The sequence below is a fragment of the Peromyscus leucopus genome, chromosome 8a, assembly GCF_004664715.2.
Source record: "Peromyscus leucopus breed LL Stock chromosome 8a, UCI_PerLeu_2.1, whole genome shotgun sequence".
Lineage (NCBI taxonomy): Eukaryota > Metazoa > Chordata > Mammalia > Rodentia > Cricetidae > Peromyscus > Peromyscus leucopus.
In genome coordinates, this window is record NC_051085.1 from 32,857,433 (window position 1) to 32,873,173 (window position 15,741).

General features: G+C 39.6%; 1 protein-coding gene across 2 annotated transcripts in view; it reads right to left on the bottom strand.

Moving 5' to 3' along the window:
- The window catches only part of Grm1 (glutamate metabotropic receptor 1), a 367,002-nt gene that overhangs the window by 88,472 nt on the left and 262,789 nt on the right, over nt 1-15,741 (bottom strand). For both annotated transcript variants that reach the window (XM_028861143.2, XM_028861151.2), the window contains exon 4: nt 8,275-8,510. In XM_028861143.2, coding sequence (XP_028716976.1) covers nt 8,275-8,510 — 236 coding nt within the window. The remainder of the gene's footprint in view (nt 1-8,274; nt 8,511-15,741) is intronic.

Consider the following 15,741-nt stretch of genomic DNA (forward strand, 5'->3'; position numbering starts at 1 on the left):
CTAACATGGGATGAGGGATAAATTAACATGGGGTAACTTAAATAGGCCAAGAAGAACTTGCCTCATTGTTTTGGGACCCAGTTCCCCCTAACTGTGGTCACAACTAAATAGAAAGAGAAGTTTGAAAGGTTAGGGGGATTGCCTTTGGACAAGTTTCCAGTCAATTAGTGACCGTCAGCATCACTGTGTTTTAGGAAAGGATCTCTTGGAAAGAATTCTGTAGCCTGGATCCCCGTAACCAAATTAGATCTCTGTAGCATGTACAGTAGTATTTAAAGTTCTCTGTTGTGACAGGACATGTCACTGCCTAGGTGAGAACCTGAGTTTGCTAAATTAGCAAAGCAGGAAACAACACCTTACACATCCATGCGCTGTTCTTGACTGTACTTGAATCTTGACACTGTCTTGAAGAGGGATTTTGCCATTCATAACATGTTTGTTTGCACTTCATTCTGAGGTAAAGTTCAGAAAACATTTCCCTGGGCTCTGAGTTCAAAGGAAGGCAAAAGACTAATTTTTCACTTAGAGTGAACCCACAAAATGTATCGATCTTTTCTACTGCAAAAAACCTAGAAATTCACCCTTTGCAATTCTGTGTATAATATTTCCATGATACATTCATGTAAATTTACATTACATTTCAGATTTAATCTCCATATTTATATGAAATAATATTATTGACAAACAATATAAACTTTCACTTTCTGTATTATTCCTATGTATTTTGAGAGTCATGCATATCCAATGAGCTTCATAGTCCTATAATAAAAATGCAGGCATACTTATGAAAATTAGCATTAGCATAAAGAAGAGGAATTAACCTATTAACCTTTCCATATTATTGATAGCTACATTTCTGTCATTCATTTTATACTGCTGGTGTTTTTATTTTTTGTGTGATATTGCTGTTAGTTTCCATAGAAACCTTTATTAAGCATCATTTCAGATTTTGCTATGTAAATGGAGTTTACATGCATTAGATTGTTGATTTGAGGACGAAGGATACTGAGCCAAGGCTGAGTGATTTGGAAATCACTGAGACTAATTAAAAAGTGCTTTATGCAAAGTCCACATCGCTGTTTAATTAGTTGACTACATCAGGGGATTCAGAAATGTGTTGGAAAAGTACAAACTGACATAGCCTAACTCCTAAAATTTTAATCATTGTGAGGACAGTGGAAAGAGTGGCATTATGCAAATCAATCATTCTCTTGTAGCAAGCAACTTAACTGCTGGAGGGATTTGTGTCATGTTTGCGTTGGAATAGCACTTTATCTTTCCTAACAAGAATCATTGGACAGGTCCCTGGGATGCTTGTTGGTGGGGATCTGGGTTAGAAAGCACCTGTACATGCCTCACTGACTCTCCATTTCTATTAGCTGATGGATGCCCTACCTTAACCTCTGAGTCTCAGGTCTGACAACTGTAACATGATAATAGTACCTACCTTGCACAGATGCTTAAAAGATTTAATGAGATCATTTGAGTTTCTTTGCAAAGAAATAATACACCTTGGAATTACTGTTGTCTCTTGCTCACCATAAGGGATTGGCTCCAGGACAATCCCCTTTTACAGACACCAAAACCTAAGAACAGTCAGGCCTTTTGCACAAGCTGGAATAAAATTGGAACATAAAATAAACATGTTCTCCTGCATGTTAATATTAAATCTCCAGATTAGCTATAATGTTTCAGACTGTGTACATTCTTTGACAGAGTTTCATGGTTAAGGATAATGACAAGGAGGAAGTCTATACATAGTGTTGATGCTATGTTCCTGGAGGAGTTTCACTCCACATTTGGTTGAGTGCGCAAATGTGGAACCCACAGGTATGAGGAGTTGACTGTACTTACACAAATGCAAAGTTCTAGTGCTAGTGTCAGGTCTGACCAGAGAAAGACATGGATATTGGCCATCTCACACTACTACAGTTCTTTAAGCTGTTAAGCTTAACATTACTACACCCAAAGGTGTGAAAACCAGAGAAAATAAATATGCAGTCAATCCTTAATCTCCTATACACATTGTTAAAAGACATGTACTTTTCATTACTACAGAAGCTTTCATATTGTTTTCTGATTTTAAAAGCAATGAGTGACAGGTGTGGTGGCGCACACCATTAATCCCAGCACTCAGGAGGCTGAGGCAGGTGGATCTCTGTGAGTTCCAGGCCAGTCTGGTCTACATAACTACATAGTGAATTCCAGGTCAGTAGGAGCTACACAGTAAGACCATGTCTCAAAAAAAAAGAAAACAGAAAAAGAAAATAAAAGGAAAGGAAAGAAAAAGAAAAAGTGCTTGTCTTGCTTATTTTATGCAATTTATCTACCCACAATGAATTACTAATAAATTTTTGGAGTATTTTCATCTTTTCATATAATTTTAAGTCATATATGCTGTGGGATATTCTGTATGGCAAATGTGTTGCTCTGATTGGTCAATAAATAAAACATTGATTGGCCCGTGGCTAGGCAGGAAGTATAGGCGGGACTAACAGAGAGGAGAAAAGAAAGAACAGGAAGGCAGAAGGAGTCACTACCAGCCGCCACAAGGACAAGAAGCATGTGAAGGTGCCGGTAAGCCACGAGCCACGTGGCAAGGTATAGATTTATGGAAATGGATTAATTTAAGCTATAAGAACAGTTAGCAAGAAGCCTGCCACGGCCATACAATTTGTAAGCAATATAAGTCTCTGTGTTTACTTGGTTGGGTCCGAGCGGCTGTGGGACTGGCGGGTGACAAAGACTTGTCCTGAATGTGGCTGGCTTCTTTCAGCTTTTCTGATCTCAGTTTTAACCTCAATATCTGGCTCTGGGTTTTTTATTAATAAGACCATTTAGCAATTCATCTTACAATATACTTGCTATATTATTTATAACATTTTAAGTGTAAATATTGCTTCTTCTCTTAGGCAGGAAAACTCTAGCTACACATATACTGTGGTGATACCTTATTTGTGCACCCCAATAAAGCTTATCTGACTCTCAGAGAAAAAATCGGCCACTGCATTAAATATAGAAGTCAGGCAATGGTAGCACATACCTTTAATCCTAGCGTTTGGGAGGTAGAGATCCATCCAGATCTCTGTGAGTTCAAGGCCACACTGAGAACACAGCCAGGTGTGGTGGCACACGCCTTAAATTTCAATACTAGCTAATTATAGAGGTCTGGAGGTCTGTACAGACAGACAGGAAGTGATGTAGCTGGGTGGAGAGAAGAAGTAAGAAGCAGAACAGAAAGGCATATAGGTTTGGGTATACAGGAAGTAGCTCTCTTTGGATGAGGATCTCCAAGTGGTAAGAATGTGGCTGGCTTCTTTCTGCTTTTCTGATCTCAGTTTTAACCTCAATATCTGGCTCCGGGTTTTTTTTTTTAATTAATAACACCATTTAGCAATTCATCTTACAATATACTTGCTATATTATTTATAACATTTTAAACGTAAATATTGCTTCTTCTCTTAAATTTATGAATTCCTTTTTACCATTAAAACTTCAATGGCTATGTAACATTTTGTATATCAATAATATGTAGTTTAATCATTTCTCATCCTCCCTATACATTGAGGTTCTAGACCATCAACACATTAAGCAAAATGCTTTAATGAAGTAATAAGAAAATCTTTCCAACTAACTCTTTTCCATCTTAGAAATTTTTCTTGAGTTTTGTTTCCAGAAGTGGAATTAATTTTCCAGAAGTTCACTCTGAAGATATGAGCAGCTCTCAAGCTTTTGAAAATAAAATGTTCCAAAAGTCAACTCCTACCAACACTGCATGAGACAGATATTCAGTGTTTTTCCATTTTGATTGCTTTGTGATAGTCACAGTGTGTGTGTAATTCAGTATCTCACATTCAGGAGGATTACACTTCCTATGCTTTTGATATTGCAACTCGGCTTTATAGTCCCCATTTAATAGCTCTGTAATATTCTTTCCCATAAAAGCACTATAATTACTTAGCCATTCTTATCTTATTGTTGGACATTTAGGATGCTTCCAATTTTCCTTATTAAAAAAACAATGAATATGAGACAGAGGGTTTTTCTTGGCTATTGCTGTTACTATTTTTAGATTGTTCCCTTGTAATAGATTCTTAAACATGTAATTACTACCCTAAAGGAATGGTAACTTGGGCTCTCTTAGAAACACATATATAATTTTGTGGTAGGGCAGTGCATTAATTAAGTGCATAAGTTTGCTGAACTCACTGTGTCCTCAGCCTCTTTTCAAATCTACTCCATTTATAGTCACAACTTTAGTTTTATTTTTTCTCCTTTAATTCTCATTCCTACCAATTGGAAGGAAATGGAAACAATGCTTTTTAATTTAGTGTATACTTATATGTGTCTGCTGTCCAAAATACAATCAAATAATTTGGTGAAAATGCTCACCAGTTCATGACTTGTGTGATATTGTTGGCTGATCCTATGCTACAGTGTGGATGTCTCCTCAAAATACATGTTGATATTTAATTGGAATTGACAGTATTAAGAAACTGAACCTTTAAAAACTAGATCTTCAAGAGACCATATGTTGGGGGTTATTGCCTGTGTTGCAAAGGGAAGTTAAGAAAACGCTTTAAGGGTGTTTCCATTCTCTCCCTTCCAGCCTGCTTGTTCCTTACACCATGCACAGGATGATGTAGTCTTTCACTTGTAGACTTCCAGCCTCTAGAACTGTGAAAATCTGAACCTCCCTTATTGGTAATTTGCATCCCTTGTAGTATTTTGTCACAGTAGCAAAAAACAGAATAATGTATCTGATAAGACAGCATACCAAGAATCCTGGCAAGCAGAGTTGTACCACAGTAGCTTGGAGACTACCATTAGTTTTTAGACTGTACTTCTTTTTATGACGTTTGTTTTCTTATTTGTTTTCCAGTTGTGTAAACTTTCCACTTTGGATTTATTTATTATCTTGCAAGTGATATCAGAGAAGACTAGCCCAATTCAGTTCCATCCACATTAATGTGGTCTACAAGCCAAGACAGGTCCCAATTTATTTTCATCCATTGTATCCTAGGGTATAACTTTTCTTTTTCCCTTTGGAAGTTTGGCCCCAGTAGCAGTTCACATCAATCCCAAAGATCATCCAAGAAGCTGACTGTCAATAAGGGCTGAGGAAAATGTTACATCTGTTCACCCATCCTCCGCATCTGCTTTTTGAAATAGACCAGCTTAGAACTCAGGCTAGACTTCTAGGAAGGGCCCACCATACCCAATTTTTCCTTACTTCTGAAATCTCGGTTAACCATAAACTCTTCAGTTCCAAGACCTAGCCTCCAGGGCCTTAACATACTCCCATTCTGCTTCTTAGAACCCTGTTCCTGTGGTGTGAAATCATCTGAGCTTGCCTCCAGAAAAGACACAGCATGAATTGGAAGGAGGAAACCCCCTGTGGAAGGTCTCTGAGATTAGCTAGTCCCCAGTCAACTCCAACCCTGAGAGATGAGCCATGTCTAGCCCAGAGTAGCAAAACCTCCCAGCTGACCCCTAGATTCATGAAACAAACAAATTATTGTTATTTAAGTCACCAACTCTTGGGGGTGGCTTGTTTTGAAGGTATATTGTGACAGTAGATAACTAATGAACATTCTCTACAACCTTGCTATCTATGACCCTGACAGAACAATAGTTTAATTCAATTCAGGAACAGAACTCCCCAGCCTAGGGAATGTTCAGTGCCTTTTTTTCTTTCTTTCTTTCTTTTTTCCTCCTGAGAGGAATGATACATTACACCTAAATCTCACAGAACAAAGCCAAATATTTGTATGGTTCCTGAGATAAAGAGGATTTTTAGCTAAGGCAGTGAATCTACACTTCAGGAACACAGGAATTCTGCTACACACAGGAAGCTACACTATGACTCAGGAATTCTTACACAGAGATGATGCTGAGAATGAGCCGCATTTGCAGTCACATTAACTGTGCAGTGCTGTGATCTGTGGGATCTGCTGCTTTTTGGAAATACATATCAAAGCTACACTGGGATCATGAAATTCTCCAGCCATGTGTTGTATCTAGACACTGTAATTTTCTTAAGTGTTACTGTCACATGAAGATGAAATGCTGACAATAATTTCATGCAATATTCACAGTATCCACCAGCTGTCTATTTCCTATCATCATTATTTTGTTATCACTGGCAATTTGTCCTGTTTCAAGAATTAATTTATTTGTTAAGATTCAATTTTGTTGTCTTAAAAGTATGTGTGTGTGTGTGTGTGTGTGTGTGAGAGAGAGAGAGAGAGAGAGAGAGAGAGAGAGAGAGAGAGAGAGAGAGAGAGCTGGAGTTAAATGTGAGCCCTTTGTAAGAGCAATATGCTCTCTTAACTACTGAGCCGTCTCTCCAGCACCCTAAGACTTATTTTTACACATATTGATGTGTGCCCGTGTGAGTGTATGCACATACATGTACTGGTCATTATGGTTGCAGAACAAGTGCTGTGGATATCGTTCTGTATAAATAAAACACTGATTGGCCAGCGGCCAGGCAGGAAGTAGATGGGACAAGGAGAGAGGAGAATTCTGGGAAGTGGAAGGCTGAGTCAGGGAGACACTGCCAGCCGCCGCCATGACAAGCAGTATGTGAAGATGCTGGTAAGCCACGAGCCATGTGGCAATGCATAGATTTAAAGAAATGGGTTAATTTAAGATATAAGAACAGTTAGCAAGAAGCCTAAGCCATTAGGCCAAAACAGTTTAAATAATATAAGCGTCTGAGTGATTATTTTATACGTGGGTTGTGGGACTGCGGGGGCTTGGTGGGACCTGGAGAGAAGCTCTCCAGCTGCAGAGCAAGTGTCTTTCTTAACTGCTGAGTGACCTGTCCAAGCCCCTATTTGTTGGGTTTTGTTTGGTTGGTTTTTGTTTTTCTAGACAGGGCTTCACTGTGTAGCCCTGGTTGTCCTGGAACTCACTTTGTAGACCAGGCTGACCTCTTACCTGCCTCTGCCTCTCAGGTGCTGGGATTAAAAGTGCGCCCCATGACATGTCTGGTGACTTGTCTTATTTTTAAAACTAGGTCTCATTACATAACCTAGGATGCCTTCAAACTCTCAATCCTCCGGCCTCAGCTTCCTGAATGCTGGAATTAGAGGCCTGAGCCATTGTGATAGGTTCCTTCACAGCACTGTTAATCAGCACTGTCAAATGCAGCAGCTGCATGTGCCCTAATCATGTTTCAACTTAAATAACTATAGATAAATGAAATTAATGTTTGGCTCCTCAACCTCACAAGCCATAGGTATGTGTCAGCAGCCACATGTGGCTGGAGGCCACCTTAGTGGACAGCAGAAAGCCAGATTTTCATTACTGCAGAAAGTTCTAGTGACCAGCACTGTTCTATACTGTGTTCTGTTTTACTGATTCCATTTGATTATCTTCCTAGTTATTTTTAAAGTATTCACAACTTAGCGTTTGGAGCAACTTGTTGAATTTTCTGACCGAAGAGGACAGCTACAAGTCAATTCACTTTATTGCATGACCCAAAGGTGTCAGCTTTCAGTCAGTTTTGTAGGTCTTGGTCAGGGACATCTACCACCTCTTCAAAGCAGAGTCATGCTTGATAGTGTGTCAGCCAATTGATTTAGCTCATTCAGGATCTCATTCAGGATCAACTCAGAAGTGAATCTCAGTCTCCATCTTCCTATCATTGCCATAGCCTAGGCCCCGAGTAATTACACCATCTGTGGGGTCCACCAAGCCCCTGGACACCTTGGAAAGACATGCTACCCTTCCTACTGGCCTAAGCGAACAGGATACCACCAGCAGCTGTCCACCGGAAGCCACCATCTGGTGCACAGGTAAGACTGCTCTTTCTCGGCACCTGTATCCACAAACATCATGTTGGCTGTGTGGACTAGGATGATGCAACCTGTTCCTCTGCTAATCTGTACATTAAAGTAGTCACAAAGGAAAGGACCAAATCAACATTGCTTATATGTATCTGTGGCTACCATCACCTAGGTGTGCAAAAACACCTTTTCCTTCTAGTTCAAATACTGGATGCCTGACTTCTCTGTTTTCTTGTCTTCTACTTGTCTCTTTTTGTCACTAGCCCCATCAGAGACTAGTCTTCTTAACATATAGGAACACAAATCCATGGGTGGAGGGGACTATATACATTTACTTTATTTAAGCTATTTTATAAGCTAAGCTTTCATTATTTCCCACTTTGAATCTCCAGCCTTGGTGCGAATTATTCACATTCACAGCCTGCAATGGAACTAGAGAAGGTGACCCACACTGAGCTGCTCCCTTGTCAACAGTTACCTGTGCAGATTTTTTTAAAGTTGGGGTTTTCCAGAAGGTGTCCAGGTAGACGACACTGGAAGCGATGTTGCCAGAACTCAGGGAACCAGGGATTCCTTGTGTTGGTATCTAGCCTCAGCTTCAGGAAGTAGTCATCAAAGGACCTGACCTCTGGAGACTGCAGCTTGATCGTGATTCCTCCATTGGCTTCCACCTCATAGCCTTCAATGACTTCGTCTCTGTCTGCCCATCCATCACTAAAAGCATTCAGGGATTGGGGTGAGGAGAGAAGAAGACAATGTCTCACAAATGAGCTCAGAAATATCGACAAACAAAGCAATCCAGAGAAGTTAAAGTCTACTTTGAGCCACCGTCACTACCCTCCCGTGGTTCCCCTTTACTAGAAAGGAGAAAGTTGTGGAAATTAAAGTTCCTACTTGTGTCTTTGCATGGGGAAAGTGATAACAATGATAGTGTCAGTGATGACAGCCAATGCTCACTGAGCCTCCCTTAGTCAAAAGATTCTGTCAATCACTTTCACAGAACAGAGATGAAACATTTTCAGAAATTACCTGAAGTTTTTCTGGGTCCAGGCAATCAGGTTCCCGTGTCTAGTTCTCATAATGCTAAACAATAAAATCACTCTGTAATTACTGTGCACATTGGAGACAGTAAAGCCCAGGTGCTCAGATTCTTCATTAAAAGCACTCAACATGTGAGGGGAACCCTGCAGGTGGGCATGACAGTGAACGGGACTGTGAGGAGGTGAGAATGAAAACTCGGTTCAGATTGACTTTGTCAACCAGGATCAAGACTTCAGGGAGTCTGGTGCCAGGTGGTTTACTGCCAACAAATTTAGACAGTAAAATTTGGAAAACAGTTTCCTGGTGTAAAAACAATCCCTGGTGCACAAGGAAGTGTACTTACATAGAAACTTAACTCAAGTACATGTCATTTCTTCTAAGAAGATAGGTTCTAGAGATAGACTACCTGTACTAGCTTAATGGCCAAAGGCAGGGTCTGGCCTGGCTTTGGCCATACAGATAGAGTAGAGGTCATTGGGGCTATTAGCCACCTCCACTTGTGGCAATGGGGGCTTGTGGTAGGACCTCTGGCTTTACAGATAATGTAAGGGTTATTTAGATTATTAAGCATCTCTGATCCTTATTGTGGGAACTTGGTGGAACCCTTGGTTATAAGGGTCATTTAGATTACCAGCTACTTCTAGTCTTGGTTGTAGGAGCTTGATATGGCTTGACTCAGCAGATAAAACAGATCATGGGGTTATTAATCACCTCGAATTCTAAGCTTTCTGCATGGAAGAACAGGTACATCTTCCCCATTAGAAAGACAGTCCTATGTTCTTAACATTCCTGGTCTCCCTGGAGATCTGTGAGTGCAAGGACTTTCTTGCTCTGCTCCCAACAAATGTAGTTTCAACATTATACTCAAACCATTTTAAGAGTTGTATGTTATGAAGTAACAGATTAATTTAGCAGTGTTTGCTCCTTTTCTCATTTGGCTTCCATAGAAGTGGTCAGAGTATTTTCCCAGTGCTACCCCAAAATAATAACATTTATGGAAAACCACCTCACTCCCAAATATAAAAGAATCCTCCTACTCACTAAGTGAATGTCACTGATATTTTATCTAGAGGGTTGAGTTTTTAAAATGTGCTCACCTTCTCAAGCATTCACATCTTCCATGAGGGATGTAGTATCAATTAAATTCAAGTGTACATATGACCTGAGAGGTATCAAGAGCTGAGCACACAAAAAGGCTTGCTTTATTCAAAATTATTATGATATGTGAAAAAACACTGAACTTGGCTGTACTGAACTAAAAGAAACCATGTTTTTAACTGCCCAGGGAAATATTGGAAAAATACTACAGGACAACGTAGAGAGGTTGGTCTGGGTAACCAGGCCATCCAGGTTTGTTTATTGTCACTTATATAAATTAGCCTCATAACTTCTCACAGAAACTGGGAGGCAAAGCTCAGCATACATTTCAAAGGGATGGCTCCCAGACCCAATAAGAAAGATATACTAAGGTTATAAAAACTGGCAAGCAGTTGGGAGATTTCCATCTCAAAGGGGTGACAAAATAATTTACAATTATAGGTTTGCCAGAGTCAGTGCCCCCAGGAAGCTTAGTAGAGCTAAAGGGCATGGTAAGACCACCTTGGCCAGAAAGTAGATTTATCCCTAGACACAGACATATGGCACAGCCACCGGAAGTTAGTGGAACAGAATGCTATAGGCTATGCTACAGAAAGCGTCTTGTTTGCTTTTCACAGAGCAGGGAACTAGCTGAGGACATTCGACTGAGCACAGCTCACCCCTTGTTACCTGGGAAAATGTGTTCTCTCCTTACCTGAGCTAATTGGTTCAGTTCCTCTCTAGAAACCTGCAGTGAACCACCATGAGCTAAATTTTCAACGGGTTCAGGATGACAAAGAGTAGGGCAGAAAATGTGCTCCTGAACTTAAGGGACTTTGAGGCACAGCATAGACTAACCAGACCAGAGCATGTGGGTATGCCTCCAACCCCGCTAAAAGAGTTACTTCACAGCCCTGGATACATTCCTTTCCTTTATCTGCATTCACACCACAGTCACCAGGATGCTTAGCTACAACTTACCTGAGAATAAGAAACATTATTTCCTACCTACCTTAGTATCACCAATATCTGTTGTGTATTTAATGGTAATTTAAATACCAAAAGGTTTTTAAATACAAAAACAGACATCTAACAAGAATTACAAATCCTATGAGGTTAAAGAAGTGGTCAGTATCACCATGAGGGAGAGCTTAGAAGTTAAATACAGTTGTGTGTGTGTGTGTGTGTGTGTGTGTGTGTGTGTGTGTGTGTGTGTGTTTGTTAGTGTGTCTGTGTGTATGAGTACATGTGAGTGAGTGAGTGTGTAAGGGTGTGTGTGTGTGTGTGTGTGTGTGAGTGTGTGTTGAGAATTCTGTAAGAAGGTGATATCTGACCTAAGGAGAAGGCAGCATTAGTCAGGTCAAGAGTGGGGAGAGGTTGTACTGGTCCCTGGTAGAGACAGTACAGCTGGAGTAAGAGAAGTGTGGCAGCAACTGTCATGGGCATAAAAGTTCCAGGCCAAGGACCAGGGGACAGGCTAAGATATTGTTGGCTTGTTACTCATAAGGTCCCTCTTCCTTCCTCCAGCAGGTTATGCGGCCAGCAAACAGTACCTCTGATGGATTGATCTGCTCACCATCACTGAATATGAAAGGTAGTCAAATTGGTTGAAGAGATTGACTTGTTCACCTTCCCTTTTGATCAATCTACTAAGAAAGGCATAACCTGTAAATACATATTTAATTTATTGTCTGCTGGAAAGAAATGCAAATCATGATGAAAGGCAATAGGGGTACATTTAAATTCATACATTAAAATATATTCAGGTACACCTTAACTGCATCTACAACAGCTGGAGATTTGAACCGTAGTTCACGCCATGTTCAAAAGTGGAGCAAATCAAAACCAGTTAGACTTTCGAGGACTTCTGCCTATAGTTAATATTTGAAATCAAAATGACTTGCAGCTTAAAGAAAAGAATTACTTTTCTATGTAGAGGGTAGTCTGGATGTGTTACTTTCCAAAATTAAATATCATGAAGGTTTATTTAGTTTACAATCTATTTAAGAAATGTATAATGTTATAATTTTACATAGCATTTGAATGAAAATTGTATATCTGATTTGCTTTCTCCCTCTCTCCCTCCCCCATCCCCAGCCTTTCCCCTCTCTCCATCTTTCCGTCTTTCAATTCCTCCCTATTTTCTTTATTTCTTTATGTTCTTTTTTTTTTTAAGTAAAATATAATGTGTTAACCCAAGAAGCAGAAAAATTTTGACCTGCATATCTTAGGAATTCTCTGTGAACATAGATCAATTTGCAATTTAGATAGTTAGAGCCCTACATCCTTTGATCATAAGTTGAATGTATTCACCCCCACTAAGATGGCACCCTTTCCCCTTCCAGAAGTTATAGCTGGTGTTAAATTCAATAAAGATCATAAAATAAAGGCAAAAAAAATGTGGCAGCAAAACCATTTACGCAGGATTACTGGGTGAATATTCATTTAAGTAGTGTGTAGTTGGAATATTATATGTGAGCTTAAATCTGTTACCAGTGATACACAAGGAACTTTAGTTGTCCTTGGCTTTTTTATTTTTTTAAGAAAGGTATCATTAAGCAGCCTTGGCTGACCTAGAACTTACTATATAGACTATTACAATATAGACTAGTCTGGCCTTGAACTCATAGAGATCCTCTGCCATTAAAGGTGTGTGCCACAACTCCCAGGAATACATATATACATAGACATATACGTATACGTATATGTCTATGTATATATGTATGTAAGTATGCATACACACACACACACACACACACACGGAATTTAAATAAAATAATCTACTTAGAAACATTAGTAAGGTAACTCTTCATTTTTATACTTTAAATTACTTTATTTGTATATCCTTTGCCAAGCACACTTACAGAGAACGTCAATGGTCATTTTCCCATTTAGCTGTGTCAGGGATTTGGGTGATGACATTTTATTTTTGGTGGGTTTTCTACGAAGTGTGTTTTAACAGGGAGCCAGCAGCATGCCTGTGGTGTGCACTCTACTTGACCTGAGGTGACTTCCATCACCTGGTCACCCCTCATGGGTTGGGAATGCACCCAGCCTGCTGGGAGGTGACCCCACCTCAGACCTGGCTGAACTCCGAAAGGCACATCTGTAGCCTCTGGCAGCTTCTGCTGTATCATCTGCTTCCCAGTTGTGAGTTCTTTTCCCTGCCCGGAACCTGGAAACAAAGCTGCACATTGTGGAGGAACAGAGCGATTGTCTAACAGAAAACCCCATGCCTTGAGGATTTCTCAAAAAATACAAGAACCCCCAGTTCTTATCCTGCCTCAGTTATTTTGTGTGCATTGAAGCGTGGGCCTACCTGTTCGTATGTGTGCATGTGTGTGTGTTTGCATGTGAGCACTGGAGATTGACATGAAGAGCCTTCCCCAACTGTTCCCTAGCTTCTTCCTGCAGTGTGGTCTCTCATGGAAGCCGGGACTTTGGCTAGGCTGGCTGGCTGGTGAATTGGGCACCTGGCTCTTTCCACATTTGTTCTGGGGATCAAACTCAGGTCTTCATGCTGACCTGGCAAGCACGTGGCTGGCTGAGTCATTGCCCCAGGCCTCTGATCTCAATACTTTTACTCAGCAGTTCTTCAAAGGGCTGTCCTCTCCTTGCCAAACCTCTTCCTTATAAAATTTCATGTTTAAAACTTGAATAATTGTAAGATTTCTGCTACCAAACAAATTCTGACTTTAATAACAGGAAAATATTGTTTCTTCAAACTCCATTAGTGACTTCACTAAGCTTCATAGATACTATTTTTTTGCAAGAAATGGATAGTAAACAGTGGAAGTTATAAAATATATTAACATCCCTTAAATATGTAAATATTTTAGAAAATATATTTATATTTTATTAGTTTAAATTTGATGGTATACCAAATTTTTCTTTAAAGCGTTATGAATTCAAATAACTCTATTTTTTTAATAATTTATTTTTATTTTATTTTCATTGGTGTTTTGCCTGCATGCATATCTGTGTGAGGATGTCAGAAGCCCTGGAACTGGAGTTATAGACAGGTGTGAGCTGCCACGTAGGTGCTGGGAGTTAAACCTGGGCCCAACTGTTTTGTTTTGTTTTGTTGAGACAGGGTTTCTTTGTGTAGTGCTGGCTGTACTGGAACTCGTTCTGTAGACCAGGCTGGCCTTGAACTCAGAGATCCACCTGTCTGGGATTAAAGGTGTGTGCTACCGCCCAGCTGCAGTGGCTTTTTTGCACCCATCATTTAGATTAATGCAAATCATTTGAGTTTTATCAAAATAAATATCCATTCACTCATCGAGCAAAAAAAAAAATGAGATAAGACCTACATTTTTTTTTTTTTTTTTTGCATTTACTACTGAGAAGTCTCCAGACTATGACACTAAGTGTTCTCCATGCCCAGTGTAGAAAACTCCATATTTCTGTGGGGTTGGTTGAAGTGTTAAGAAAGGTCTTTTCTCAATACTGAGGAAGACTTGCTCCTGAATTCAGTCCTTTTTAGCAGAGCCTAAGGAACAAGATACTCTAACCTCCATCTAGAGCTACCATAAGAAACAAAGAAGTACCAGTGCTCAAAGACATACAATATATAGGCTCAAATAAAAACTATCAGACACTTCACTCCATGTGCAAGATAATAGGAAAAGAAATATTAAAGTGATATTTCTATAGAATTACTATATGGCAATGTAGATAGATCAGTACATTCCAGAGTCACATGACAGAATAACAATGGGTATATTTTAGATTGAGGAAATCTCTGAGTTCTCAGGAGACAACTTTGAAGAGACATCACCAGACTTTGTGAATTCCTAAGCAGAAGTAGTAGCTTCCCATAATACAAAATGGCTTTGGGGGCATCTTAGAATATGGTTTTTATTTTTATTTTTTATTGTGAGGCACTTGGGATGTCATTCTGAGCTGTTTAGTAATGACATGTTTCTGACCTTGTAATGACACAGAAATAGTCTTCGATGTGTAGTAATATTCTCAGCCTCAACTGACAATGTCACTTGTGAAAGAAGCATGTGAATGCGCATGGAGGGAGGGATAAGGGGCAGCATGGACAACAAATCAGGATTTTGAAGAAGAAAGTAGAGGGGAATGAGCTATGGCTGAGTGGTTTTTATTTAACACTCTGAGATAGCAATGAGGATGTCAGAATCTTTCAGTATCTTTGTAAAACATACTTATTTTTCTAACTTGAACAAAAGGTCAAAGCACACCAATTTGTGGGCTTCTGAAAGCAAATCCAATGGTTTAGTAACTTCATTAATGAATTTCCCCCAACAGACACAGTGCAGATTACCCTAACCTCTCATTTCTAGGTCGTACTATTAGAAGAAAGAAAATGTCCATACTAGTTTGGAGTCAACAGCTATATGTCTTGTTATGTCATTCTAAAGGTCTAAATAATTCCTGATTTTTTTCATTCAAAGTAAAGTATTTTTTTAATTATTGAAGTGTCTTATAAGCTGGTCAAATAAATTCATATGTGATTCTCAAAATAATAACCTAGAAATAACAAATTAAATTTAATCAAGAACCAATAAGTGATCCTTGGAGGCTAGAAATAGCAAGAAATAAAGACCAAATGCTGAATGAGAGAATGGAACAGCAGCCCAAAGAAACTCAGTTTCTGTGCTGGAGATCCAGAGGATGGATCCATTTGTTCATGGCAAAGAGGTTCCATGAACCATGGCAGTCATGGAGCTAAAGCTGATGCTCCAGTATGAAGCTGGGAGTTTTGAACAACTGCCAAAGTCCATAGAGCTGGAATGGACAGGAGACCCACCGGCCTTTCGAAGCTTAAGTCGTGCCTGGAGTAGGATTGAAAGCACAG